This window comes from Megalops cyprinoides, chromosome 13, assembly GCF_013368585.1.
Source record: "Megalops cyprinoides isolate fMegCyp1 chromosome 13, fMegCyp1.pri, whole genome shotgun sequence".
In the NCBI taxonomy this organism is placed as follows: Eukaryota; Metazoa; Chordata; class Actinopteri; order Elopiformes; family Megalopidae; genus Megalops; species Megalops cyprinoides.
This window is the reverse complement of record NC_050595.1, coordinates 24385944-24413297: the sequence shown is the minus strand read 5'-3', so window position 1 is coordinate 24413297 and position 27354 is coordinate 24385944. Positions and strand designations below refer to the sequence as shown.

Sequence of the window (27354 nt, the reverse complement as noted above, 5' to 3'; positions counted from 1 at the left end):
GGGAAGCAGAGCGGACCTTGTCCCTGAGATGGTCACTCTCCTCCTTGCAGGCAGCCAACTGCTTCTTCCATGTCTCCACGTTGGCGGAGGACTCCTTCAGCGCCTCCACCAGGCGGGCATTGCTCTCCCTCAAGGTCTGCAGCTCCGTCTCCCACTTCTTGGCATTAGTGTTGCTGAGAGATGAAGGAGAGACATCTGTGAGGACTTACAACGAGAATCTCCCCCCAACAAAAAAGTACAGGGTCTAATTATAGATGCTTCTACATTATGGTGGTCTATAATGTATGTGAATCCTTATTAATACTACCTATTTGTTTGTAATTGTATGTTCTCTACCGTAGAAGGATACTGACAGATAGCTTACAACAAATGGTTAAGACTCCTTCAGAAGACCCAGCTACTAAGCCACGCATGCTTGTTGCTTATTGCTGAGAGCACTCACTCTTATCTAGTAGTTCCCAGTGGAACCTTCTAGAAGTCAGCTGGGGGACTCATAGGCCCTCAAAACATTTTGCAGTTATGTCTCCTATTTGTTGCTTAATAGGAGTGAGGATTGCACTGTGTCATTTGAGCCTACGGTGCTCTTAAACAACTGTATTGATGGGAACTAGAGAAGCCTCGGACATTCCCAATACACCCCTCCCTGGTTTGTTGAGTGAGTCTGGCGTCTCTCTTCGCCCTCCCGTGGGGCTCGGTAGTATGTGTACATGAAAATCAAAACAGCCAGGTTAATTTCTTCTCCCTCTTTCGCTGGAAGCCTAGCGCTCACTGCTTTCTCTCCATGGACCTCCATCAACAGGCCACAGCGCCGCGTCTCCCATCTCCTGGTTTCCAGGTTACTGCTGCTCAGCGCACCAGTGATGTCACAATGCTCATGTTGCAGTCTCGTGTTACCAGTGTTCTCACACGGTTTAACCGGGACTTCGTTCTCCGCTCGGATCTTAACAGGGATCCTCAAATTCAGATCTCCGGTTCTGCGATTTTAAGAGGCAAACGGGGCCGGTCCTCGAGAAAATTAAAGCAAAGGCGTTCTTGCATCTGCCGCATAACTGGCACTGACACTGTGTCACGCTGAGCACGCCACGCATCTTAGCACTTTCCATGAGCTAACTGTCAGACACTAATGACCAGAAATCTTCAAATGAATTCCAAATCGCAATCGGATATGCATGTTAAACGATGACTGTAAGGAAGCGTACTAGGTGCCCTGCAAATGACTTTGCAGTGCACTGCTGCCGCAAGGCAGCGTAACCTCTAGTTACATTTGGTAACAATGTTGGATTTGCGGTCTCTGATCCGTGACTGCCCGCCGTCCCTGCTGTGACTTTTTGAGAAACACCGCCTCATTTCTGTGATTGTTGTGCCTAATTGTGGGATTTTTGTTGCGAACGCCCGGGGCGTTACGCACCTGCCGTTCACGTGTTACGCATGTGACAGTGTTACGTAATGCACAACCCCTCAAGGCCATCTTCTGCTTTGGCCTGTCATTCCTCGGTGCCGTTACGCACGCTTTGCCGGTTTCGCGCATGCCCCCCCTCGGGGGCTGCTCGCCCCTGTGTGGCCCTGACCCCCGTGCACCTCGCTTGCTGTGCTGCGGCTTTCACAGCGCACCGCTTTTCCGGCTTTTCAGGACCGGTCACGTGAGGTCCCAGACACGTATAACTGGCTCTACTGAGGCGTGGATGAAGCACGCTGTGTACTGCTGTCTCTTTGACAGAGGACCGGTTTGCAATTTAACAGCGGAAACAGGAGTGACGGGTCACTGTTGAGTCACCTAGAGACAGGGCGATGAGCCACCCTGAGGCGGGACGATGTTCAGCCCCCTTTGAAAGGCACTGACAGAGACAGCTTCTGGTTGGAGCAGTAGCTGTGTCTTACAGCGGCGGAACGAGTTCTGAGTGGTAGTCAAGTCCCACAGCACATTGTAAAAATTCCTGCTACAAATGCACAGTATCCTTCGCACAAAGAACCGCATCTACTTTGCAGACGGAGTCCTTCCTTGAGAAGGAGGCATGCTTAAATGTCAATCCAGCAATAACAGCGATTAATCAGAGCCACCGGCAGTTAATATAACCTGACATCCTCGCTAACCTGCCAGATGAAATGGCTTAATGGGTATTATTATCTACACTCCTGCTCCAAAGAGCCTGCTTTGCAAAAAAGAAATAAATAAAGAGAAAAGTTACAAAAACAGCCGTGAGACTCCGCCTGCAGCGGCGGGCTGTCGGATGTGATGGACACAGAGAGGGCACTGAGTGGGCGGGAGAGTGGAGCGTGGGGCGGGGTGCGCTCCCCGGGGTCAGGAAGTTACCTCTGTTCCACAGCGGTCTTGAGGCGGTCGTTCTCGCTCTTCAGGAGTGCGTCCGCCGGCCCCACGTGGGAGATCTTCTCATCGTCCGTGCCGTTGATGCTGGAGGCTTGAGTGGAGGACGGGGTCTCACGGCCAGATTCCTTCAGCAGGAGAGGAGGGGAGGAGGGGAGGAGGGGAAGTAGAGATGAGAGGAGGAGAGGGAGGGGAGGAAGAGAGGAAGAGAAGGGGACAGGAGAGGAGGGGGAGGGAAGGAGGAGAGGAAGAGTGGAGAGAAGGAATGGGAGGCAAGGAAGAGAGAAGAAGAGGAGAGGGAGGGTAGGAGGAGAGAAGGAGTAGAGTCAGGGGAGGAAGAAAAGGGGGAAGGAAAAAGGGAGAGAATAGTTGCTACTAAACTGCTCTCTTGCCCTTGTGTGCAGCAGACTTTGAAAGGAAGGCGTCACTGGTTTTGTGGGATGGTGTTCTCAAATGTAAAGTAGCTCTGAGGCTTCTTCAATACTATCTTCCAATGGACAGGGATCTCTGGAACTTCATGGATCCCAATGCAGTTTACTCTCCTCTCAAAACAGATCAGCTTCTCTATCTTAGAGAGGGACTCATGACACTGTCCCAGCGTGATAACACAAAGATCAGTCAGACTTTCAACCATGGGCATGTCTGTGGGTATATTTATAAAAATAACATTTGAAGATTTGACCAATTCTGTCTTTCACACTTAGCTCTACTGTATCCTGACTGAGGACAGACACACAGAAGAACTATTACACAGAAGGGACACTGCTGTAAACTTAAGACAACAGCTACATGTGCAAATACCTTCATAAATTAAGTGCGAAAGTGTAATTGTCAGGTAATTCCACAGGTAATTTGGACATTCAGAATGCTTTTTCACATGGCAACAAACTGTCAATGGGATAACAAAACTAATCCTCCTTGGTGCTGCTACGCTTTATGAGTGTGAATTGAGTCCGGTGCCATCACCGAAACATGATAGCCCTGCCTCCCGCCCCCCAACCAGCTATGCTGTATTCTCGCTCCTGTCTATTTTCAGCAGGGGGAGATGATCTTGAAGATCAACTCCTAGTAAGAAATACTTGTTACCTTTGACCCTGCTCTAGCCCCCACCCCAACTCAAGTCATCCATTTGCGGTCATGTGAAAGATCCATTTCAGGGTTGGAGAGTTTGAGAAGCAGGTCAGCTGAAACCTCAGCCAAGCATGGAACAGACAGTCCATCTATATAAACAGGAGCTCGAAAAAAAACACCTGTTTTTCAGTGCGTAAGTGATTTACCTGGGAATGATTACTTGAGGTTTCCATCTTTTCTTGAGATTTGTCTCTTGCAAGTTTTGCTGCCTCTTTGACTTCCTGGAATTTTTCTGCAAACTGTAATTAGAAAAAAAGACAAAAAAAAAAAACAGCAAAATAAGTAAAATACTTGTCACTGAGAGTAACCAGGCAAACAATTTATGACAAATTAGATCAAAATGAAACAAAATATTTTGATTTTATTAGGCACATCTTGTTCAAAACTGAGATGCCACATACAGGTATAGTTGCATGGTGTTAAATATTGCATTGCAGGGGCTAAATCTCACCTTTGCAAGCTGCTGCTCAGAGGCAAATCCCAGGCCAAAGACGGTGTTGGCTCTGCTGTCAGCCCATTGGCCAAACTTCTGCGAGGTCTTTGTGAAGGTCATGTTGGGTGTGATCGTGCTGTTGATGATCACCTAATGGGAAGAAACACAAATGCAGAGGTAATTAGCCAGCAAATCAGTAACATCACAGTTACGCAGGTCTGCACTGTAGCACAGGTCTGAAGCAGTGAGGCATAGTGGTGAGGAGCGGGGCTTGTAACCGAAAGGTTGCTGGTTTGATTCCCTGCAGGGGCACTGCTGCTGTACCTTTGGGCAAGGTTTTCTTCAATAAACATCCAGCTGTATAAATGGAAAATGGAAAAACTACAACCTTCATAAGTTGCTCTGGATAAGAGTGTCTGCTAAATGACAAAAATGTAATGTAATACACTGCAGCGTGTCTTTAGAGCTTCATTAATTGCACAAGAGGTATTAAATGGAGAAACATAAGAGAAGAACCATGGTATCTCCTCAACTGTAATGAATCACTTTCGTGGATCTCTCAGTCAGTGGGTGACAGAAAGTTTGCTGAGAATGACAGGACGTCGCAGTGAGCGTCAGGCCATTTATCTGCGGTCTCCTGGGAGATGCGCCTCCTCCCCCTCCTCCTCCTCCCCCTCCTCTTCCGGCCCCCTCACCCGCGTGATGTCACGGCAGCGATGTTTATGAGCTCCGCAGCTGCAGCCTGGCGCTGAATGCTCCCGTTGACTCATGAGAGCACAATACGCTTTTGTGGACCCTCTGAACCCCACACGTCTGGACACAGACCGCTCCACATAAATCCGCCCCCCTCCGACGGCCCGCAATTAGGGGGCGGGGGGAGCGAGCGGGCTGGCCCTCTCCCGGGCCGGCGGCATGAATGGGGCCAAACTGGGCCACAATAAACAATGAGTCTGATGCGCTGAGGAGAGCCGAGATTCAATCAGCCTTTAGGTGCGTCTCTTTAAGAGAGCCGATACTGATACTGCTCTGCAGTGAAAGGGCAGATTCAGGACATCTTTTTCAGCCTCCCTTTATGCGCTTGGCAGGGCACAACTGTTTTTTTTAAAGCGACGGCCAAGCAGTTGAAAAATATGAATCACAAAGCAAATAAAAATTCTACCACTTCAGCTTGACCTAATATAACTTCATTGCTGGCCCTTTTTTCTATATATGAATACACATGCTTCCAAAAGTAATGTGGAAAAAGTACCCTTCATGTTAGCAGAATGTGCTCTGCCTTATAAGGACTACACCTGTAATTTGAATGTGAAATAATCTGTGACATATGGAAAGAAAAGCCGTTTTAAAATTTGATGTGGGAAGGTACAGCTAGCAACATTCTTGAAGTGAAAACATGCTCAATGCATGTTTTTACAAACTTAACACCTCCTTCCAAAAAAATCTGGTCTTAGGCTAATGTGAAATTCATCAGTGATATAGCCTAGTGCAATATACACTGTGTTTGTACTTCACAGCTCTACAGCAGATGTGCAATGACCATAATGGCAAAGACAAACTCTAACAATGCTAAAAACATTTACGATCTTAAAATATACCATAACCTGAATAAAATGATTTATTGCTGCTGACTTCAGCAAAGTGTTGTACTCAACACTTCTACGTCAGGATAAGACTCTAAATTCTTCAGGCCCTGCTGTCTTTGTTTTCGACTCTCTTCCCAAAGACAGCAATCAACAAAACAACACCATGAGATACAGTTTGCTGATCTACTTGATTAACCAGATAGACAAGTAGAGCTGATCTGAGTACAGCCTCATATAGGTAACGTGAGGCTGTTACTTCTGTGAGTGACTGCACGGTGCAGAAATCTCAAATTGAAGCCTATAAACAGGACCCCCCCCCCCCCCACCCCCTGTCCCAGCACAACGGGAGGGGAGATGCAAATTACCCAACTATTATGTGAGAACATGAGACAGTTTAATGAAGATGCACCCCTCGTTTCATGACAACATGGTTTCGCATCTGTCTGAAACCAGGATCTGAAAGTAGAAATTACTGCCAGCAGCGGATGTCTTTTTCCTTCCTCCTCTCTGTACAGTACGTTTGTCCCTCGGGTAAATGCAGCGGCATCTGTGTCCTTCTCTACCTCCATTTCTCGAAACCTTTAAAAGCTGAGAGTCGCTACGAAGAGTTTGCTGATTGTTAGTAGACAAACAACTGAAATCTGCCGGTAAACCGGCTCAAAGCAGATAAATCCAGTGCCACAAACAATGGCCTTAGACGATATGCTTCAAAGACCCAGGGGGATCCTTATTATGAAACTGCCGCTCGTCTGGAGTCATAACAAATGCCAGTGCCTGCAAATAAAGTTTAATAGTAACGTTATCAGTCCCGCTTGCTGTGTCCACATTTTGGCGGAAAAAAAAATATAAATTGTCATGGCGACCGACAGTGGGGAAAATATCATTGCCACACCATTTGGGCATGAGCCATGCAGCCAGTCCCTTCTTTAGAGGTATTGTGGAGGTTACAGGGAATAGTAAGGAAGGGAGCAGCCCACATGGTACATATAATAAGCGCATACCATGTCTAAATGCTGTGGCAGCAAGAGTTTTCCACTGTCTTCCTGAAGCGGGTGAAAATCCCAAATGAGTGTTTCGTTTATTCTGTTAATGTCTTACACAACTCCACAGCCCGGCATCCTGCTTTTTTATGGGCATTTAGCAGACGCTCTTACCCAAAGTGACTTGCATAGGTTACAGTTTTTTACAATGTTATCCACTTATACAGCTGGATATTTACTGAGGCAACTGTGGGTTAAGTACCTTGCCCAAGGGTACAGCAGCGCCCCAGTGGAGAACTGAACCGGTCACCTTTCGGTTACAAGTCTGGCTCCTTAATCACTATGCTACACTGCCGCCCCACTTACCCATCCACTGCACAATGCAGAACTACAGATGAGAGCAGCGGGTTGCTTTATATCTACAGCACATACTTTATAATGTTAATTAATTCTTTCGTTTCAACCCCATTTAGTTCTGAAAAATAGTATGCAACTGTCGCTAATTTCAGGGTATTCCTACATTCGGGACGCTTGGTTACATAAATTGAACGGAACTGTGACGGAAGCGTGGTGACCTGTTACGCTCAGTGTAGTTCAGCTGCAATGAATCAGGGACATTTCTCTTTGAAAGAGCAAACACACTGCATTTTCCCTCAAGGGCAAGCTCATAAATGGTCTTGCTTCGTCATACCTGAGCGAGCGCATTATTCCATAGAATTCTCCTAGGCCCATGTAGTTTCAGGCGGCCAGACCTGCTTGTGCCCCAAAATTTCAAAAGCTGGAACAGGAGGCAGGGCATCTAGCTACAGGAAAGCCAAAATATGGGGTAACTTACTTTATCTCTGTATTTATAATCATGCTAAAAATGATACTCTCTGTTGTGCACTAGATAGGTTGTTGCTGAGGATCCTTCCTGCTGCCTTAGTGTAGGCTGAATTACGATACTGTGAAGTTATCAAACCCTTGCGGCCAAGCGCTGCATGAACCCCCCCCCCCCCCCCCCCCCCCCCCAAACACACACACACACACACACACACACACAAAAGCTACCGGATGCCAAAGAGATCCCACTCCTACTCCAACACCTCCTTTACTCATCCCCCAGTCAGCACTGAGGCCCTGTGCTCTGCAGAAACCATGCCTGCTTTTCTCCGCTACAGCTTTTAATGCATGATAATACTGTGATTTATGCGCATCTGTTGCAGCTTGGATTCTTTTCAAGTTAGGAAATTTGTTTTTATACCTGCTTTGGTTGCATTAGGGGGCCAAGGGGAAACTTCACTCTTTTTTTCTAAATGTGATTCTTCTGCTTATGGGCATTTTTCCTGCCCCATCATATTCAGTTCATTTATATGACACCTTACTACATACTGTATAAAGTGTATGGTGTTCCTTTAGGAATATTTTCCTTCAGCAATCAAGCATAGCTTCATCACTGTATAGATTGCATTCCTGTAACTCTCAGTGATTTCTCTTCTGTTGCCAAAGCACAACTGGTCTTCCTTTCAGGTAAAACTCCTTTTACTCTTCCTTCTTTCAATTAAATACTGTGTGCAGTACTCAGGCACTTGCTTTGTTTAAAGTACTATATCAAATGAACTGTGGCCCACAGACTGATGGATTACTTTCTATCTTCCATTCGGCACATCTCCGGAAAGCCATGATGTTCCTGGATAAGTTTCAAAATATCACTGTGGAATTCCTTTCTTTACAGTGAGTAATATCTGAATATTGATGAAATGATTAATGATTCATGTCTTCCGCTTGAAACTATTTTCGGATGCTTAAAACTACAGATACAGGATGCAAATTTTAACACTTAACTCAGTGCCATCAACGACGGTATTGGTGTGCTTTGATCAGCAATCTGATTTGTACAGCCAGTTAAAGAACATTAAAATATTAGAATATTTAATGAACACAGAAATGAGTGTGTCAGCTGGTGCCCTTCACAAAGACCTACTTTGATGCATCTGAGCCTCCACTATTTTAAAATACCAATATAGGTCCATTATTAGGGACCTATATTAACCATTCCAATCTTGTCAAGAACAAGCCCACATATTGTGGTAAGCTCTTCCTCAAGCAGAGAGATGAAAGGGGATCCCTTACCCACCCATTCCTCCCTATAGTGGTTTATAATGGGGAAACTCAACAGCATAGTCTCCGATTTGAGGAAATAATCCACTTTGCACAAGCGAAACCACCGGAGCCTTTGTATCCTTATCCTCTCTTTCTCTGTGGACTCCGGCTCCCCTCGACTCACACCCAGATCTCTTAAAAGCTTATTGATTGTGGCTACTTTGGCGTACACACTATGAGTGCAAAAATATAACGCGTCTGATATGCACGAGTGTACAACATGTCCCCTAACAGGAGAGCAACGGAGCAAACCGTGAGGAAGGAGGTAACGTCTGTCCCATCTACAGTGGAGCAAGTAAAAGGTTAAGACATTTGAATTTAATAATTTTGCAAAATTTCAGTTGTTAGAAATGCCAGCTCCTTGCATAAAGTGCGTGTCCTGGCCGATATGCTAAGAATGCATCATGATAAAGGCACATATGATTTCAGACCCTACTGCTAGAATTCCTTTCACAGGAGACCCAGACTGGTTTTCATCTCTCCACTCTGCCAAAATAAACTGCTTTCCAGATCATACTCACCAGACACCACGGGACTTTCTTATCACAGTATATGCATTACAGAATATACAGGCAGAATTTTTTTTTTTTGCCAAACACTGCAAACAGGGTTTTTTGCAAAAAGATATTGGAAGGTAATGAACAGACAAGCAAATACATACACACTCTCAGGGAAAAGGAAAAGGTAAATTTTAGACAAGCCCTTTGATGCTGAAAATCCTGATGTCAATGGCTCCATTTTCTCCACAAAGAGAGGTAATGGGGGGAGCAGTAAGAATTCCCGAAATCAGATCTGAGCTTTAGTGCCTTTCTCTAAACTGCCTTCGTGGAAGTGATTCAGGAGTCCTCATACTGCAGCAGCTCGGAATACTGATGAATCAAATTTGATCATCCCCACCAAGATAAAAAAAAGGGTCCCAGTAGTCCAGAGAGGCCCATTTCATATATCCGTCTATATAGAATGTGATCATATCCCCACTTACTTAAAACCTCATAATACTTCACATACTTCTTCCAGAAATCCTCCTTATACATCTTTTATGTTAAATGAACCTTGTAAATGTCAAAACCTGTTTAATGTCTCATGTTTCTTCTGTACTGCAATGGATGTATTAACCAGCTATTTGGTGAGTAATTGAGAAAATGATATGGTGAGTTCATTAATACTGCATGAGACTGATAAGTCACAGGTATTCTGAGGACAACAACCCTGCGAATTAAACCTGAGCACAGTGAGTGAAGGACTTCAGAGGGTGAGGGCCTGGATGAGGCAGGCAACTTTGCTGTTACCTGCGGGTGAGTATCGTTTCAAGCACTGTGAGCTTTCTGTGCTCCTGACCAGAGGAGGAATGAGAGTGAGGAGACCATGACTGACAAGTGACACAGGCTGGAGCAGGTGACACGGTCGCCAGAGCCGCACAGCACACCCTGCCAGCTCTGACACGGGATAGCCTGTCCGTCCCCTGCAGCGCTGGTGGCTGGACGTGACAGAACCACTGTGTCAGCGAAAGGCTGAGACACCTAAGGTTGGGGGGAGGGGTGTACCTGCTGACCTCTGCCTCCCAAAACGTTTCTGCAGGTGAATTCAAACAGCTAAAGAGAAGACAGGAAATTCTCGAGCTGTTTTCATGGCGAAACGTAAAATCATAAAAAGACTTTGCTTGATTACTGTACACTTGAAGAAACCCTAAAAATAGCAGCTGTGGGTAAAGTGGCTTCTTACAAAAGATTGTCCTTGGCATGGAAATCTGGCTAGATTTTGCTCTTGTTACGGATTATACCTGCTTCAGTAACATCACATACTCACTTATTTGTAAAGTCTGTGGTGAGATAAATGTACAAAACAGCAAGTTAAACCATGGTTGCAAATGGGAAAAAAACGAAACAAACAAACGAGCTGGTTCTTCATGTCGATCTAACTGCGCGTCATGTTAAATTATTCTTTGAGATCTTCAAAGGAGTGTATCTGGAGGAGCTTCTGGCAGGCGTCCCGACGCCGGGCTGTGGGAGCGGCAGACGGGAGCGCCACTTCAGCTCCCACCAATTTAACGGTGGAGAGATCTGGGGCAGCAGAACTGAAGCACAAACAGGTGTTGCGCCGCTGCCTCGGCAGGAGTGAATCAGAGGAGGAACTGCGGTGCGGGCAGATGTCCACATCCAGGGAGATTATACGCCCGGCAAGGGGCCTGCTTCCTTGGCTGCTCGCTCCCCCCCCCCCCCCCCCCCCCACAAGTCTAAACCTGTCAGCGCTGACTGACGGCACTGAGACTGGCATCGGTTTTGAGCTGGACTGAGCCCACCAGCGCGAGCGTCTGACACTCGATCCTAAAGGTTTTTCCAGATAGAGGCTCCGTTTTGTCCCTGCACCTCCATCATTCATGTCTCTGTGCATTAATGAGAACAATACTCATTGTTGATGGTAGAAGCAATGATAAGGTGTCTTGAACTCTTGTCGTTGTGCCATTCTGTTCGGTTTCCCTGCTCCTCTCAAGTACTGCGGCCTCCTGCAACTGGCGCCTGTCCATTCAGATGCACTGCTGTCTGTTCCATGCTCGATGGAATCTCTGTAAACCAATTAAGGGTCTATCCTTTCCCGTTAAAAAGATGAAAGTGCAGAAACAGAGGTCTCCATCACAGAGGAGCGATAATTAGAGCATCTCCACAAACATGCAGCAGGAGCTTTTGAAGCACAGAGGCACGCACATGAGCGAACACACACACACACACACACACACACACACACACACACACACACACACACACACACACTCACACACACAAACATACACAAGCGCAAAGGATTAGAAAATAAGTAATTAATCGCTTCTCTTACTATGATCATAAGAGCAGTTCTGTACAAAATGTAAATTGCACATCCTCATGATTCAAGTGGGAGACAGATATTAGCTCACAGAGATTCCAGTCGCCTGTGTGTGACTCAGCCCCGCTTTCACAGCAACTGCCAGTGCAGTAGCTCATCTGGCTACAATGTGTGAAGCATCTGATGCAGGAATATCACCTTACTGCACACAATTCAATTAGGGACCGTCTTTCAGACGGCCGGATCGCGTGTTTTTCAGTGCGGTCAGGGAGACAGGACTGTAACTGGAGTCCACAGCAGCCTGCGCACAGTCTCTCAATCTTCCAATCAAGATAATGACACAGATTTAGACTGAAATCCACAGGGGGAAAATAGTCACTTTTCACATTTCTAACAAACAGGAGGTGAGACGGTTCATTCCTTGTTTGGATGGGGCACGGTGTACCAAGGGGACCTGCAATGATATAACAGCGCTAATGGAGGCGGGTCCAACCGCACAGGCGCATTAAGCTGGCCCGCAGAAGAGGTCCACTTTAATCCCCCTGCATCACACCCTCGCCCGCTCTACCCATAATGCAACACAGGAGGAGGGCTTGGCAGGGCAGCTGTGAACTTGCAGATCCCCCCGATCAGACACACAGACGGCTCCGTGACACAGGGATGTGGCAGCAATCTCATCACACTGGGAGTTCACAGCCCCTTCCGCATCTCCATGGAAACACACAGTGTAAACCTACAGTGGGAGGATGGCTAAGCGGGGGTACGCCAAACGCAGGCCAAAATACGCTCCTCTCCTTAGTAATAAAATAGCACAGCGCTTGATGCACTGTGAACAATTAATGTCTGGCAATCACATTCATCTTTACAGATGGCCCTTGACATCTCGCATGTACAGTATAAAGGCGGGGCATATGCAAAATAAAAAGCTATGCATTATGGGAGGAGGCTCCCCTGTGGTGCGTGTAAAGTGAAGAGGAAACCAAAACGGAAGGATCTTAATTTAGGTGCGCAATGCTGGTGCTGGCACCAGATGCCCTTTAAAGGTCTTCTCTGTTTCTGTCTGGGGCTCCACTTAAATCACTCAGATGGCTGAGTGAACACTCCCGCTGCATAAGCGGCTGTCATTCACATGCCACGAGCGCGCAAGCGATTTACCAGACCACAACACCAAGGGTCCTCCCCGTATCCGAGTCAGCTGATTGACCATTTCAAAATCTTTTAGAAAACTGCGCCAGTGTGTTGAGTCGGTCATGTACCCCGAGTTTCGTAAGATAAGGAGTTTAAAGCCTGGTGCTTTTCGTCATAATATCACCTGCTGAAATCAGAGGCCGTCTTGTGGCCTGGCACATACCCCTCCGTGGGTATTACTGCTCTACCCCCTGAGGAAAACCGAATCCCCAAGCTGCTCTGTGAAGTCAGGAGAAGAAAGATGGCCGTGCGTCATCAGCTGCTGCCCCTGTCTCAGCAAGTTCCTCAGTAATGGGCAGCTGCAGGCCCCCCGCCCCCTTCACCCCCACCCCCCCGACCTCTCTCCGCCCGGTCTGACGCTCACCTTGGAGCCGTCCACGCTGATGATGCGGTAGCTGTTGCGCGTGCTGTCGTAGAAGTATGAGACGGTGACGGCCTGCTTGCTGGCAGGGACCCAGTTCTTCTTGGTGGTGGGGTCGATCTGGAAGACATGAGCCCTGGTGGTGAAGATAGGTTGCTCCCTGGAGGGGATGGGAGAGGAGAAATGAAGCTATGAGTATGTGGGGGAAAAAAAAGACAAATGGAAAAGGAAAAATAAAATAAAAAAAACAGAACAAAACAACAACTCTTTAATCTGACGCACTGGTGGCAAGATTGCACAAACAGCAACCGCAACAATCATAATCATCATTATCATAATTATTACAATCACAATCAACACGAGTGCGGGACGGGATAAATGAGCCAGTCAGCTGGTTTCGCCCACAGTGTCGAGACAGACGCTCACGCTCTGCGTTGAGACCATAATGCCCTCGGTTACCTACCAAGGTCTCCAGCAAGTGTTAATGTAACATTACCCATGATCCCTCCTGGCAAATCAGAGCTATTAGCGCATCAGCACCTTCTTTTCCCCACCCGAGTGGCGTGAGCCTGACACATGCAACAGCTGAAAACCACCCTCCTCTGGTGTTTGAGTATTTAAATACGGTCTGTCTTTATAAACAGCACAGATGCCAGGACTGAAATGGCTACAGGGGGGTGTGGGGGGAGCGTGGGGATATGTTGGCATAAGGGGTTGGGGAGATTACATCAGACTAAACCATTTTTCCCCCAGTATCTCCTGGCGGATATCGCCCTGCATGTTCTGAATGCATAGAATGTGACTGTGTGCATGCAAGTGTGTGGGCTCAGGGCATAGTGCGATGAACAATCATCCGAACATCATGGCCCTGGATTCCTGCACTTAGCCAGCGGTGTGGAACCAGCTAGCCTTTCCCAGCCAGAAATGTGTTTTCCCCACTTCAACTGAGCCCTTGTACATTCGGATACGCCCCCATCCTCCTCTGTGACGGAGACCCAACCGGCATCTTAAATAAACAGACATGAGAGTCATTTGGGAAGCGGGGGCCGGCTTTGCTCTATGCCCTTTCCTAAATTGCGAGCCGCTGTTTTGCATTTTGGGAGAGGATGGCCCCCTCTGTTCTTCTACCATTTGCCTCAGCAGCATATGGGTTCATCAGATCAGCCTGGGCTTCTCTACAGCCAGCTGCCTTCCTTTTATTTCCAGCGAGCAGTGTGGGCCTGTGTTCTCATTTCCCCCCGGACACTTTGTTCCGAGCCAAAACAACCTCCACATGCAATGGCAGCCTGCCTCCAAGCCTGCAGGCTAGCGTCAACACCTGGCAGCACAGCCTGAGACCCTGCCATTCCTATGGACCACAGGCTTTTTTTTTTTTTTGTAAACATAATAATCAATTACAGAAAAATCGATAGTGTACCTGAGCTCTGTGTGTCTAGAAGACTCCAACTAGCAGAAAATCACGTTTCATAAAAAAAATCACACTCACAGTTCAGTTTTGAGAGGCTTATTTCTCTCTTTAAAATAAGATACGGTACCACGGCAAGAAATACACATTTGTATTCATATTCTATGATGTTTCCATTTTAAAACTGAACAGCCCTATCCTTTAAAATAATCCCACATTCGGTATGAGAAATATCAGTATTATAAATCAATGTGAGCCAAAGTCAGCATGTATGTAGCCAAACTAGCAGTAGCAATAATAATTTAGAATTCCTGATTTTGTAAAATGATCTATAGGATATTTGTCTGCCAGTTAGTTATACTACAGTGGGCATGTAGTGATGACCTCCTATTGATTGATAGTGGATTTTCTACAGGGCTTGTGTTCATTGTTGGGGATGGCTTTGTGTTCCATTTTTAGGTACTTGAATGATACATGATATATTGTATTTGCTTATTTGATATGAGTGTTCTGCACTGTAATTTGTAATGCTGTGCAAATTACCCAGCATAAGGACAGGTGTCAAATAAATCTAATAATAAATAAAAATAATATTCTACAAGTAGGTGAGACCACTGTGGCAAGGAAAGACTGTTTTGTGATTACAGCACTGTATAATTATTTGGGAACTGTTTTACTCACTGAATAATCATCAATAACACTTCTGCTACAATGCCTCCTGTATCTACTGTATGTATGCCTATATTTGCATGTATACACACAGTGTAATAATAATAACATTAATATCCTCTGATACATAAGTACATTTCAAAGACACTGAGATATTTAAATATTACCATCATGAACATCAAAGGCAAGATAAAGCCATTTGTGGACATTATGAAAATATGAAGAGGGTGTGTTCATGTTTTTTTTTTTTTTTGTTATATATGTCTCTTAATTCAAATTATTCTGAAATAAGAGGCTTTTAGATTTGTTCTAAAACCCTCTGGAGCTTTAGCAAAAGCAAACACACTTATGAAATGGAGAGCTAAATTAGAGTGGACGTTAAACTTTCATGACATGGGACAGAGGAATTAGTGCAGACGTGTCGCTCCTTCTTGCACACCACAGAGCGAGCCCACATCCAGCAGCCACTGAAAGTCAACAGAAAGCCTGGGCCAATTAGCCAACCCAAACCAAAATGCTCCATCATAACCGATTGGGTTATGGTTTGTTTCGATGAGGCAAGATCAGGAGAGGCTTGGTGTAATTTATTCAGCAAACACCTCTTTCTTAGCTAAGGTAGCCTTCTGCGGTGCACAACAGAGCCCAGAGCAGGTTATTTCTGCGTCTTAAAGAAGCAGACGTTAAGACAGCATCGTGGGAAGGCCTCTGTGATAGCAATGCTTACAGCTTTTTAGTACAGTAAAATGCCCGTTTTTCTGAAGAGTTGTTATTTGTGGGCTCCATTCAAGTACATTATGCTGTGGACTAGTTATGATTTATTAGTGATTAAATGCAAAATGAATATTGCATCCACCATGGGAAAATGTGAATAGCAGCTATCTGCGTGGGTGTTAATGTTGTTCCTTGTATCAGTGCTGCAGTTATGGATAGAATGAAATCTCAGGGATCGCTTCAGCCAATAGGCTAATAGAGCTGTGTCTGTCCTGGGATTACCAACCCCAGAGAAATTAAACCCTTCCTAATAAAATTCACTGCCCCCTTCAATGCTAATCTTAATCCTAATCTTCTTTTCAAATAATACCCTTTATGCAGATCACTGTTGCGGTTTTCAGTGAAATCCTCTACAGTGTCTCGAGTAAAGGAGTCCACACCACCACCACCACCACCACCTGACCTTCCAACTGACACTATTTCTAGATACAGAAGCTCCAACTTTGAGCAGAAGGGGACAGGAAAGGTCAGCTGCTCTCAGATCACACATATTGGGGGGGGGGGGGGGGAATTTACATTTTGACAAATTCTCTCACAGGAATATTTTCACAAACAGCAGCAAACAACACCAGTTTTGAGTCCCATAAGAGTCAACCATCAGCGTCACAGAGCCAGTCGAGAAACAACAGACATAAGAATGGGGATCCACTCTGAGGACAGAGAACTGGCAAAATTATAACTGAAAAGCAACACAAAGAGACAAGCTCAGATCAGCATTCAACAGCTGAGATGCAGGGTGTTGCCATAAAATCTGTTCCTCCATAAAAGTTACATCCGCACATCAATTATTTGGACCGTCTCCACCAAGGGAGCAAACTTTTTCTGAAGGTGGTCACTTTAACCTGCACTTCTTTCGCTTCAAAGCCCTTGAGAGTTGAATTTGAATAATTTACCAAGACACTCCGTGTGCTTGCCTCACTTCTCTCCATTCTCCAGCCCAGCAGTCTGCGATCTGCACTGAGGCCACACAGCAGACAACTGCGGGGTGCACTCAGAGACACGGTCAAACCATCCATAACATCGACAAACACCCTCGTCAATAACCGATCATCTAAAAAGTGTCAGAACATATTAAGTGCGGTGAATAGTTTTGGAATGTCGTGGGGATGCACTCACCAAAAAAAAACCTCGTGAGAGCTTCTGTTAGTGAAAGGCACTGTGGGTGGCAGCCAACGCCGAAGAGCAGGATTCTTAGAATAATGAAACACGTGACTGATCCTGAAATATCTGCGTCTCCCCCATTTTATCTTTCAACCTCAAAAGCAGGAGCAGATCTACATGAAGACACAATGAGTACAGGCAAATGCCACCAGAAGCAGACCTGCTCTGATGCTGTCTCGCGTTCGTTACCTGCTGAAGTGTGCGATGGCAGCAATAGGAGTGCCTTGCCTTTCGGGTGAGCTGGGGACAGAAGCAAGCGTTTGTGTGGTATTGACATCTCACAGCATGTTTTGTGAGTCGCGCATATTTTGTTTGCTCAACACCTTTGTGTATGTGAAGCACCTACATCGCATAAGGGAAATTCTTTCTCGTACTCGAGAAATACTGTCAACTGAGAGCATTCCCTCGCAACTGTCCCCCAGGGCAGGCCCAGAGGAGCCTTCTATAAAGAGGGGCCATTACAGGGAGGGAGAGGAAAAACAGACAGGGTCTGCGGATACTGGATTTTTAGACTGAATCACTGCACAGCCAGGATTAGCAGAGCTCACATTTTCTCTCTTATTAAGAACAAACAGGACCAGATCCCACTGAGACTCAAGTGAAATAAAAATGCTTCAGTATGACAAGGTGTAACCCGGCCTCAAATGCTGGCAAGACGACATAGCAGAGGTCCCATCTGTGTTAACCCCCATTGGCTGTAGGTGAAATCAAACTAAATGTACTCTCCCTTCGGAGCACACCAACAATGCATATCTCACACACATCTGTACATATTTTACCATCAAGGCTTCAGAGTACTTGATCAAAACTGGCTTAGTGGATCCCTGAGATAAGTCATCTCATGATTTTGAGATTAAACCAAATAAGACATTGTGTGACAGATTCCCACATAATCATTTGGTAATCACAAAATCTTGAGATAATTGTCTTACGACCTCTTGTGATAGCACCTGTCCCCTCTCCAAACTGTCCCCCCCCACTTTCACTGTAAAGTCTTTCCTCTGTGTTAAAGCTCCAGCTAAAAAGCCCCTTGTCAGGACAGGGCTGAACCATACAGGCATTAAAAACTGAAACAGTACAACACACCAGAGAAATTATATTGTACATAGTCTCTGTTTTTTTTTTCATCACTATGACCCTAAGTATGACTGCATGCAATTAGGGCCCTTCTAAATTACATCACGGTTCTACCAGACAGGAATAAAGCTATGCTTAAAACCACTGAACCCTTTGTCTCTTAGTTCCACCTGAATGCAAGCCCTTCAGCTTAAGAGCTCAGACAGACACCTGTATACACCTGTATGCCACAAACATGGCATTTTCCTGCCACCATCCCAAGCTGGCAAAAAACAGATTAGACATGATTTGATTTGAACAATCAAGATCAGTTACCATTGAGAGAACTGGCATAACATAAATTGTTGCATCCCAAAAGCACTAACACTTGTTTGTGTTGATGTTACGCACAGTTATACAGCAATATGGAAAAATTAAGCCATGTGTATCACAACAGTGTTTCCCCCACAAGACATGTTCCTTGTGCGTTTCTATTACCACAAAAAGATCAATAGTGTAAAACAATATGATTTCTATAGAACCCAGTATCACCGTTACATTCAGTAAAAAACTGAAAGTGATAGAAATCACCTTTGTTACAGCTTTATTCTCTCTCCGTGAATGGAATGAGTCAAACAGAGAGGTGATTCTATTTTCACTTGATTTAAAACGTGCTGAAACTGGTGCCCATCTCAGAGAGGGGAAAGCAAAGGGCAGGTGGCAGCAGGAGATGACTCACAGAGCAGATTCAATCTCCCGAGCCAGAACATTAAAATGAAGTTTGCTTGGGGAAAAAAAAAATCCCTGCAACAAAATTCACAAAACATCTGCAAAAAAAAAAAAAAAGAACGATCTTCACAAAAGATGCTGTGTTAAAAAACACAAACCCCGCACAACAGGCTATCCATTACTTCCAATCCCCTACTGCACAGGATACAACTGGGCTCACTGGCATTTGCTGGAAACTGAACTGGCATTTGTTAGCTACTGTATGGTAGTGGCAGAGTCAGCTGCAACACGAGTCAAATTACTTGAGTCAGTTCTGCAGTCTACAGCATGTTCCTCTGAGTGATGTCCACTATTTGTCAGGCAGATCTAATTAATCATTACCTACATCCAGATTAATGGCCATGCTGAATTTTTTTGATTTGGTGTAGCTTGGAATCCATATTCTTGACTGTATTCTCCATCCTCAATTCAAGGAAGCTTTGATCAATCAATATTTCACACATTACAGCTCATTAAAATGACAATATCCTTCAGAGAGCAACTATATTCCAGTTTAAAAATAGACATTGTGCCTTAGTTATAATGGTGCATCATGGTCTGTACAGTAATGTAAAATTATCTTTTACATAAAGATAACTATATTTTATAAAAAGGCATTGCCAGTTCAAATAAAATATTTCCTGCATGATTCTTGGGTGATAATGTCATAGTCAGGCCCAGTTTCAGTTGAAACTGGTTGTGTAAGAGGCTTCCTGCTGCTCGAGGTCCTGTGCAGACTCACTGATCACCTGGATGGCTCATCCTGTTCACTGTGCAATCTACATCACCCTATCCACAGGTTATGAAGATTAGTGAACCTGTTCAAACACCCTCATAGCACATACTGTATAAAACCACAATAAGGCTCTTGTGCCCAAGCATTTAAAGCAGACATCCTGCTGCAAGTGCAAAGCAAATATAGGCCCTGCTATTCATGATTGCTCACAACCCTTATTTACTAAATTGTCTGATTGCTAAGGAATGTCATAAACACCCCTATCATTACTTATGTAGCAAACATCACTTGCATGTTTTAATATGACATGCTGTGTTGTTCATTTAACCACCTGAGATCAAGCATTTAAGAACACAACAATGCTATTCCACCAGGGATCCTCTGTGAGTCCATTGCTCAATCCACCAACCCCTGTACTGACAAGCCATTCCTGTGCCAGAAAGCCTGAATACTACTGTACAAAAAGACTACCCTATGCTCTCAGGCCATTTTTCTTTGACATGCACTGCTTGCAGTACCAGGAAGCTGCACTACTTGGAATACCAGCACCAGTATCAAAAATCCTGTTCTCCGGGGTTTGGGTGAGATTCCTCAGATGAGCACACAAGGGAATGCTGTAAAACCTGTCCCTGAAGACTCAATCATCTGACCAATCAAGCTCAGACTCAAAGCAGTTTCACAACACAGATGCTCCAGCAGCTGGGCCAACCTGGCAGACTGACAAGTAGTCAGACTTCAGTTCATGACTTGACATTATTCGATACTCAGACCATGCAGTTTTACAAGTGAGCTGGAAAAATGCACAAATGTCCCCCGTTGACCGAAATGCTTATCTGTCATCTGATGTGCACCTGTGCCCCAGATTTTCGCCGGATCCAGCCTCCGCTGTGAGAGAGAACAATGCTCACAAAAGGCGCGGACCGCGGCGCTCTGCGCGGGAGACATGGAGTCCAGACAAAATCGAACCGTGCACCGCGCAAACCGATCAATCAAAAAAGATTTTCCGGAAGGGATATTGTCTCGGATGTCCAACCAATTACATTGTGGAAGGCAATCTTGGGAGTGACACAAAACGCTTCCATTCAAAAACTACTACTGCGGTGCTCTTACAGCAGGAACGGCCACATAAGGCCAAAAGGAAAAGAAAGGAAAGGTATAACGCGGTTGCAATCAGTGTGAGAGACGCCCACCTACATTCACCCAGAGCTACTCACAGAATGGCTCAGAGAGAGGGAGAAACAGACATCCCCCAATGCAGACATGGGAGTCCTTAATGGACTACATTAAACAGCGTCTACACACTCCTGCACTTTCCACCACATTGAGTATGTCACATAGACTTCAGACACATGGTGCAGAACACACCCAGCAAACCTCCCAGGGCACCATACTACAGTAAGGATGTCTGGAAAAAAGCCACAGGAAACCACCGTCATCTCAAGAGAAACTGCACCGCTGCCAATAACAAAGCATTTACATTATATCTATTAGTTATACCTACAGTATTACCTGTTATTGGAATCTGAACCTGGGAAGTTCACAGATCAGGACAGTAAGCACAGATCAAACCTAGCCAGCTGGAAAACTAAAACACAATCATTCAATATACTATTTATTATATATAGTTTATCAAATATACACAAAGTAAGAGAGGGATTACGCATGCAGTAGTTAGGCAGCAAGTTATATAAACATCAGCATTTTTTCTCTTGTATTATATTATGCTGCACTTCATATCACACCTGAATAACTTCGGTGCATGTTCAAGAGGGTCCTCCTACATGACTGAGCAGAGTGCATTTTATTTGCTTCTCCTGGAGAGAACATAACCAGGAGCTATACGCATATCTGGGGCATGAGGTGCATATATTAGCAAGTTTTTACAAACTGCTTTGGAACCATTGGGTTAAGAATCATACGCAGTTAAAGCAATGGTAACATATCATTTATGAATAATGGAATTTTTCAACAACACAGCAGACTAAGAAAACCGAATCTTACATCCATCGAGTTAAAACTCACATGTAGTGCGGATCACTTTGGGTAATAAACAACAGGGACAATAGGCCCTCATTTCCTTCAACAGACAGCACACTCGACTGTGAAACGGCATTAAAAATCCTCAAATGCTTCACATCCGTTAAGATTAAAGCACAGCGACATTACACTTCTCTGAGGACCTGGGAAAGTTTCTGCGAATGTCACTGATCTTCTTTGCTTATGTGATGTGTGGGGGCACAAATTTTTACAAAACAAAACAGAAATCCTTAAACGCATGGCGAAGTGAATAATGTTTAAAAGGCTCTAAATGCAGCACTGACATAAATGCGTATGAGAGTCAGGCATTTTAGCAGATCAAAGGCAACCCTGAGGAAAAGAGGTACCCTGCGTAGCCTGGTGACACTGCAAATTAGGAACACTAGATGAGACTGAACTCATGTTCGAACAGAATAAAATAATATAAGATACTGCACTGTGAGTATGTGCAATTCTCGGTATCTTTCTGAATGCATTTAAAGAAAATTCAATGTATAATCACAACACAAAAACATCTACGGAAGATATCTGTGCTTATTAGCATCAATGTGTGAAGCCAGAAATGACTACTGTCTGTTTAAGCTGAATATCAGAGTTATTGCCATGAAAGAATTTACAGCATGTTATATTTTCTCCAAGCTGCAGGACTGCCTGCCCACACTGTTCGAAGTTTAAAGGCGGGGAAATGCAACTGTACTGTATTTATTGTCCTATTGTTGTGTAATCAGGCCTGCAGATGGAGCACAGAGGTCATGCGCAACAGGTGGCTGTGCACCTCGATCCCAACCTGTCCCTCTCCTTCACTTACCAGTCTTTAAATAATATCGTTCTGCAGTGACCTGTGCATTTAGAGTCTCTGCTCCGAGCACCTGTCCCTCTGGCCTAAAAACAATGATCTGAGACCAACGGGGGTGTGGGAGGCATGACTCCGGGGCCGCCTCCATGGCAGGTGGCACTCTGAAGCACTGCAGTCATTTGCGTCAAGAGGGGCGCCCTGCCACCTCTGCGTCCAGGAGCAGCCCACTCTCTCCAGCTCGAACACAGCAGGCTCTTCTGATTGCCAGGGTGTCTCCAACCTTTTCCGGTGATCGTATAGCTCAGCGTGTGAGCTATACAGCGGGGCGGTGAGTGAACTGAAAAGGTTAGATATCTCACTCTTTCCCTGTGCACTAAGTAGGCTGGGCTTGGAAAAGGGAACTGGGCTCGTAACAGGAAAGCTGCAGGTTCAACTTCTGGGTGCGGCGCTGCCGTTTTACCCTTGAGCGAGGAACCTACGCTGAATCGCTTGAGTAAGCATCCAGCTGTGCCAGCAGATAATATGTAAAACGTAAGCAAGCCGTCCCAGGAGGGGGCATCAGCCAAGCAAATAGTGCAACACACACCTTTCAAATATGCTGCGAGTCTGCCGGAAACAGGAGCAAATTGACCGCTAACCTAATTCTGGCCCGCGTGAGCCAATCAAATTTGTCAGAATTTCACCCATCATTCAGAGCACGTCGCCGATCGCGGCTAAAGGGGCCAGTCGGCTAATGAGGGTGTCCGCAGATCAGTTGACACGATAGCTGATCAGCGGCGAGAGAGTAATTGAATCGTCCAGGGAGAGAAGGACTGCTGAACCGTGTGGTTAATCTATAACCTTGTTCAGGACAAACACAGCTCTGGAGAACAAACAAAGCACTGGACAAAAATATTGTAAATCAATACTGGAGTGCCATGCTCACCACCACCTCGCCTTCTTTGGGTGAGGAAACATGAAGAGTGAAAACATTTTTGCCTGTCATGGATTAACAGACCAAAGATGACTGCTTAATTTTTCTAATCCATTTTTTTTTCTTATAACCTTGGTCTCTAAAAGATGGGAAAATCTGACGGAATGCAGGTACATTCCATAATCCTGGTCAAGAATGTGTCTCCTGCCTTCATATGCAAACACTGAAGGGATGTTATATAGGCTTACTAAAAACAAAATGTTATTTAAAAAAAAATGCAGTGCCACCTACTATTCAAGCTAATTACTGCACTTTCTAAGAGGGGAGATTATACAGCTAATGAAACATCTGAATTTGAAAATAACTGTTTGGTAATGATGGGACGTGCATTTGAAATCTGAAATTCGCTGTTTTTGTCCAGCAAAATAACAGCACTGTAAAACACCTTCTGGAGTCTAATTAGCTGAAAGGTCACCCGCTCTCCTCTCAGAGTGATGCGATGATTTTCAGCGAATCCCAGTAAATGTGATGGGATTTAATAATCCGAAATATCAGAAAGCGGCTCTGTTTGATCTGTACACCACTGAGCTTGACAGTTCTTTTTCCATCTGTCGTCACTTGTTGAAATGCTGTTTAATTTCTGAATAGTGTCCAGTGATTGCAATTGGCAGTGCATCATTAATTTTTGCCTCTGTGAATCCAGGTCAATAGTCAGCTGCAGTGTGACAAGGGCCCCACTCTTGGCCTCTGTACCTCCGTGTTCAGTTTAACCCCAGAATTTACCTATCACAACCACCAACATGGCAGACAACTGCAACTTAGAGGCAGCAGACAGAAAGAGATAAAAGGTCACATTTCTCTGATCTACGCTCCTGCTTTCATTTATTTCATTCCCATGACTACTTTGCATTGGAGAAGCACATTTGGTTTGACCATTGCACAAAAAACTACACCTAACAGTGAGCTACACTACATAAAAACCATGGACATTTTTCAACACACTGCCGCCGACTGTTGAGGTACGTTACCAGTATGCATTGGGAATGTAGGTTATGAAAAAGGGTAGGCTACAAGAGTCAGTAGTAAAGGTTTCTTGATAAAATGACAAAAATAATTTCTCAACATGCAGACATGAATTTAGCAATCTGCTGATGTGGTGTGCTGCAAAATAAAAATACCTTATAGTGACATCTGAAATAAACTGACTGTTTAAAAAACTCTCCTGGCTACAAGACAATGCATATTCTGCATTGGTTGTTAACATTACTAATATCGACAGAAAATATTGACAGAAAACTTTGGCCATTACGTTCTATAAGCAGAAAAGTATCCAATACAACTAACAGGCCAGTTTAAGAAAAAAACTGCAAACATAAGGCGTGTGACAGCTAAATGAGTGTCTGGAATCAAGACAAACTTGAACAACATGTCTGTCAAAACTCTTCCGTGTTTATAAAGTTTTAAAATTCATTCAGAAATACACAGCACCGATCTGACCCTGGGGCAAAACACAAGGCCTAAAGCAGCCTGGCACAAGTGTGGGTGACAACAGGCATCTCCCAGACCCTTCAGTGTCAGAAGACAGAATATGACAGGTGTGCTCAGAATGTGCATCACTCCCTAGTCTCACTCACTACAAAGACCTTTTCAGCTGCTGTTTTCTCAGTTGTTTATTTAAATGTTGAGATTACCAGTGATAACCACTCACTGTCTGCCCTGTGGATGTCTTTTGTTCTAAAGAAACATAAAGCCCAGTTCATAATCCTTCCTACCCTGATGTTCTGGATCTGAAAAGCATACTCTCTAGATCAACCGTTTCTAAAGTTCTAAAGTAAACAAATCCATAGCCCTAAAACAGCTGGGGGCGAGGTCACCTCTTAAAACAAGCTGCACCCTATCCAAAATTAGTCTCTCTCTTCGTGCCATTCCCTTTGCCTCACGCCAATGCTTGCTCATGCCTGTGGTCTGTTGACCCTTCCTCTGACACGCCATACATCACGCTTCCCTTGGATACCGTTAAAGGAATCTACCTGCTTCAGCAAGTGTTCGTTTCAAGTCCGTAAAACCTGCAGGAATTGCACACGTGCGGTTAGCCTAAGCACCACATCTTGTTGAGATGGGAATTTTCTAACACGGTCGGATGAAAGCAAACGAGTCTGGTGAACCATACGTCTAAAAATAAATCAGTAAATGCTTCGAGCATGAAAGATTCATCCACATTAAAACAATTGTTTTCACTTTAGGCACTGCAAAGCTATGCATCAAAATAAAGCACGGAACTCATCTCGTAAGGTTAAACGACATATTACGAGAAGGTTTGTGGGCTATGGCTCCGAAACGACGCACCGTCATTTTCTCGCTTTCCGATTCAGCTCTTTTCCTTTAAAATATTCAGACATACATTTTGCGGCCATTTAGACAAAAATGCCATTTCTAACATACGAATACATCTTTATTTGCTTGGGCGAACGAAACATTACAGCACAAAGGGTGATCATTGGTTGGTTATGTCTTACTTTCAGATCATCTGGAAAATACCTTTTCGAAATGTTATTCCACCTGATGCGTTCACCTATGACAGCGTCACAGTGAGCTGAAACAAACACCTGCAAGGATTAACCACGAAGTTCCACCGACATACTCCATTCCTTCATGTATCTTGTGTCTCGATTGTCTAGGGACATATTAAAAGTGCTTCTTTCAAGAAATTGGCATTTTGCTAGAACAGTCGTTAGTAAGTTAACAAACTATGATATTGCATTCTTTCTTAAGATCCACCCGTAAACACGGGCGCTCTGTCACTACGCGCACGAAGTACAGACCAAGACCCACATTTGTCTAAATTGTTACTGATACTAAATGGCCCAGAATAAATTATCTACGATTCATCACATTCATGGTGAACTTTATAAGGCAAACTACTAGCGCAAAGAGCCTTTTCGTTGTCAGAATGAATAAAATCAGTATAATAAAACAGTAACGATGAGACTTTGATTTAAAGATATTTGTATAATTCAATTGTGCGAGACGAACAATTGTATTGATTTTAAGATTCAACCGATGACCGTCATAAGGAAAAGTATTATAAATGTAGCAAATACAGGTGCACATTAACCTCGTAATTTTCCCGTGGTGATAGTAAAATGCAATTATTATTCATAACGTGTGAAGTTATTTAGATTGGAGCTGTCAGGACAACATGTATTTGTGCTCACAGCTTGCGACAGTAAGTGCTTCAGGTTATGCCTGCTACTCACCCCATGTCCACGGACTTTTAAAACAACCCTCCGGTGTCCAAAAATGGTATCAGGGTGAACTTCGGCAGCTTTAGGCTGTCTCAAAACAATTTTTGATCAATCAATTAAATCCACTCTTGGCATAAGCTCTTCGTTGAGTCCATACCGGGCCCCCAGCTTCGAGCGGCTAGCGACACAGATAGCTGGAACTGAAATATGACTCTGACTCACTCATGTACAGAAAAGAGGCTTAATTTTCGTCGTTATCAAACCTTTCCTCTTCTTTCCACGGAATCTTGTGCCATGTAATGAAAATTTCAGATTAGGGAAAAACCGAATTACGCCGCTGTTAGTGTTTTTTTCTCGTGCGATAGCAAAATGTCAAGCTTTTTTAAAAAATGTACTACACTGTTTCATACATTTCTACGCTGGTAGTTATTCAGCTACGCTTCCCGATGAGCTTGTGTTACGAGTGAGACGCAGACAGAGCAGCAGCAGCGACACTGAGCGGATCCCACCTGCTCACAGCAACCTCCCACGTACTCTTTACATTTAAAAAGCTTGGGTTGAGTCTCTAGGGGCGAGAACCAAACAGTAAACTGTTGTGCAATGTACGCTTTCGACATTTGATGCGTCTTCGAAAACTGAGCTTCAGTCGAATGCATTGAGGCGTGATCCTAATTTGCTAATAGAAATGTTCGGGCACTGCCTTATAAAAGGTTATCGAGTTCAAAGCGGATGTAGGCTACTTTAAAATTGTCTTCATACAGTCATCACTTAAACTTTTATCATATATATATATATATATATATATATATATATATATATATATATATATATATATA

General features: G+C 44.5%; 1 protein-coding gene across 1 annotated transcript in view; it reads right to left on the bottom strand.

The window, feature by feature from the left end:
* The window catches only part of LOC118787981 (homer protein homolog 2-like), a 34958-nt gene extending 7912 nt beyond the window's left edge, over positions 1–27046 (bottom strand). The window contains exons 1-6 of the mRNA XM_036543778.1: positions 26531–27046; positions 12965–13121; positions 3906–4037; positions 3601–3693; positions 2312–2451; positions 17–173 (exon numbers count right to left, since the gene is read on the bottom strand). Of these exons, the coding sequence (XP_036399671.1) occupies positions 17–173; positions 2312–2451; positions 3601–3693; positions 3906–4037; positions 12965–13121; positions 26531–26535 (684 nt within the window). The 5' untranslated portion in view covers positions 26536–27046. The remainder of the gene's footprint in view (positions 1–16; positions 174–2311; positions 2452–3600; positions 3694–3905; positions 4038–12964; positions 13122–26530) is intronic.
* Between the last annotated feature and the right edge of the window lie 308 nt (positions 27047–27354).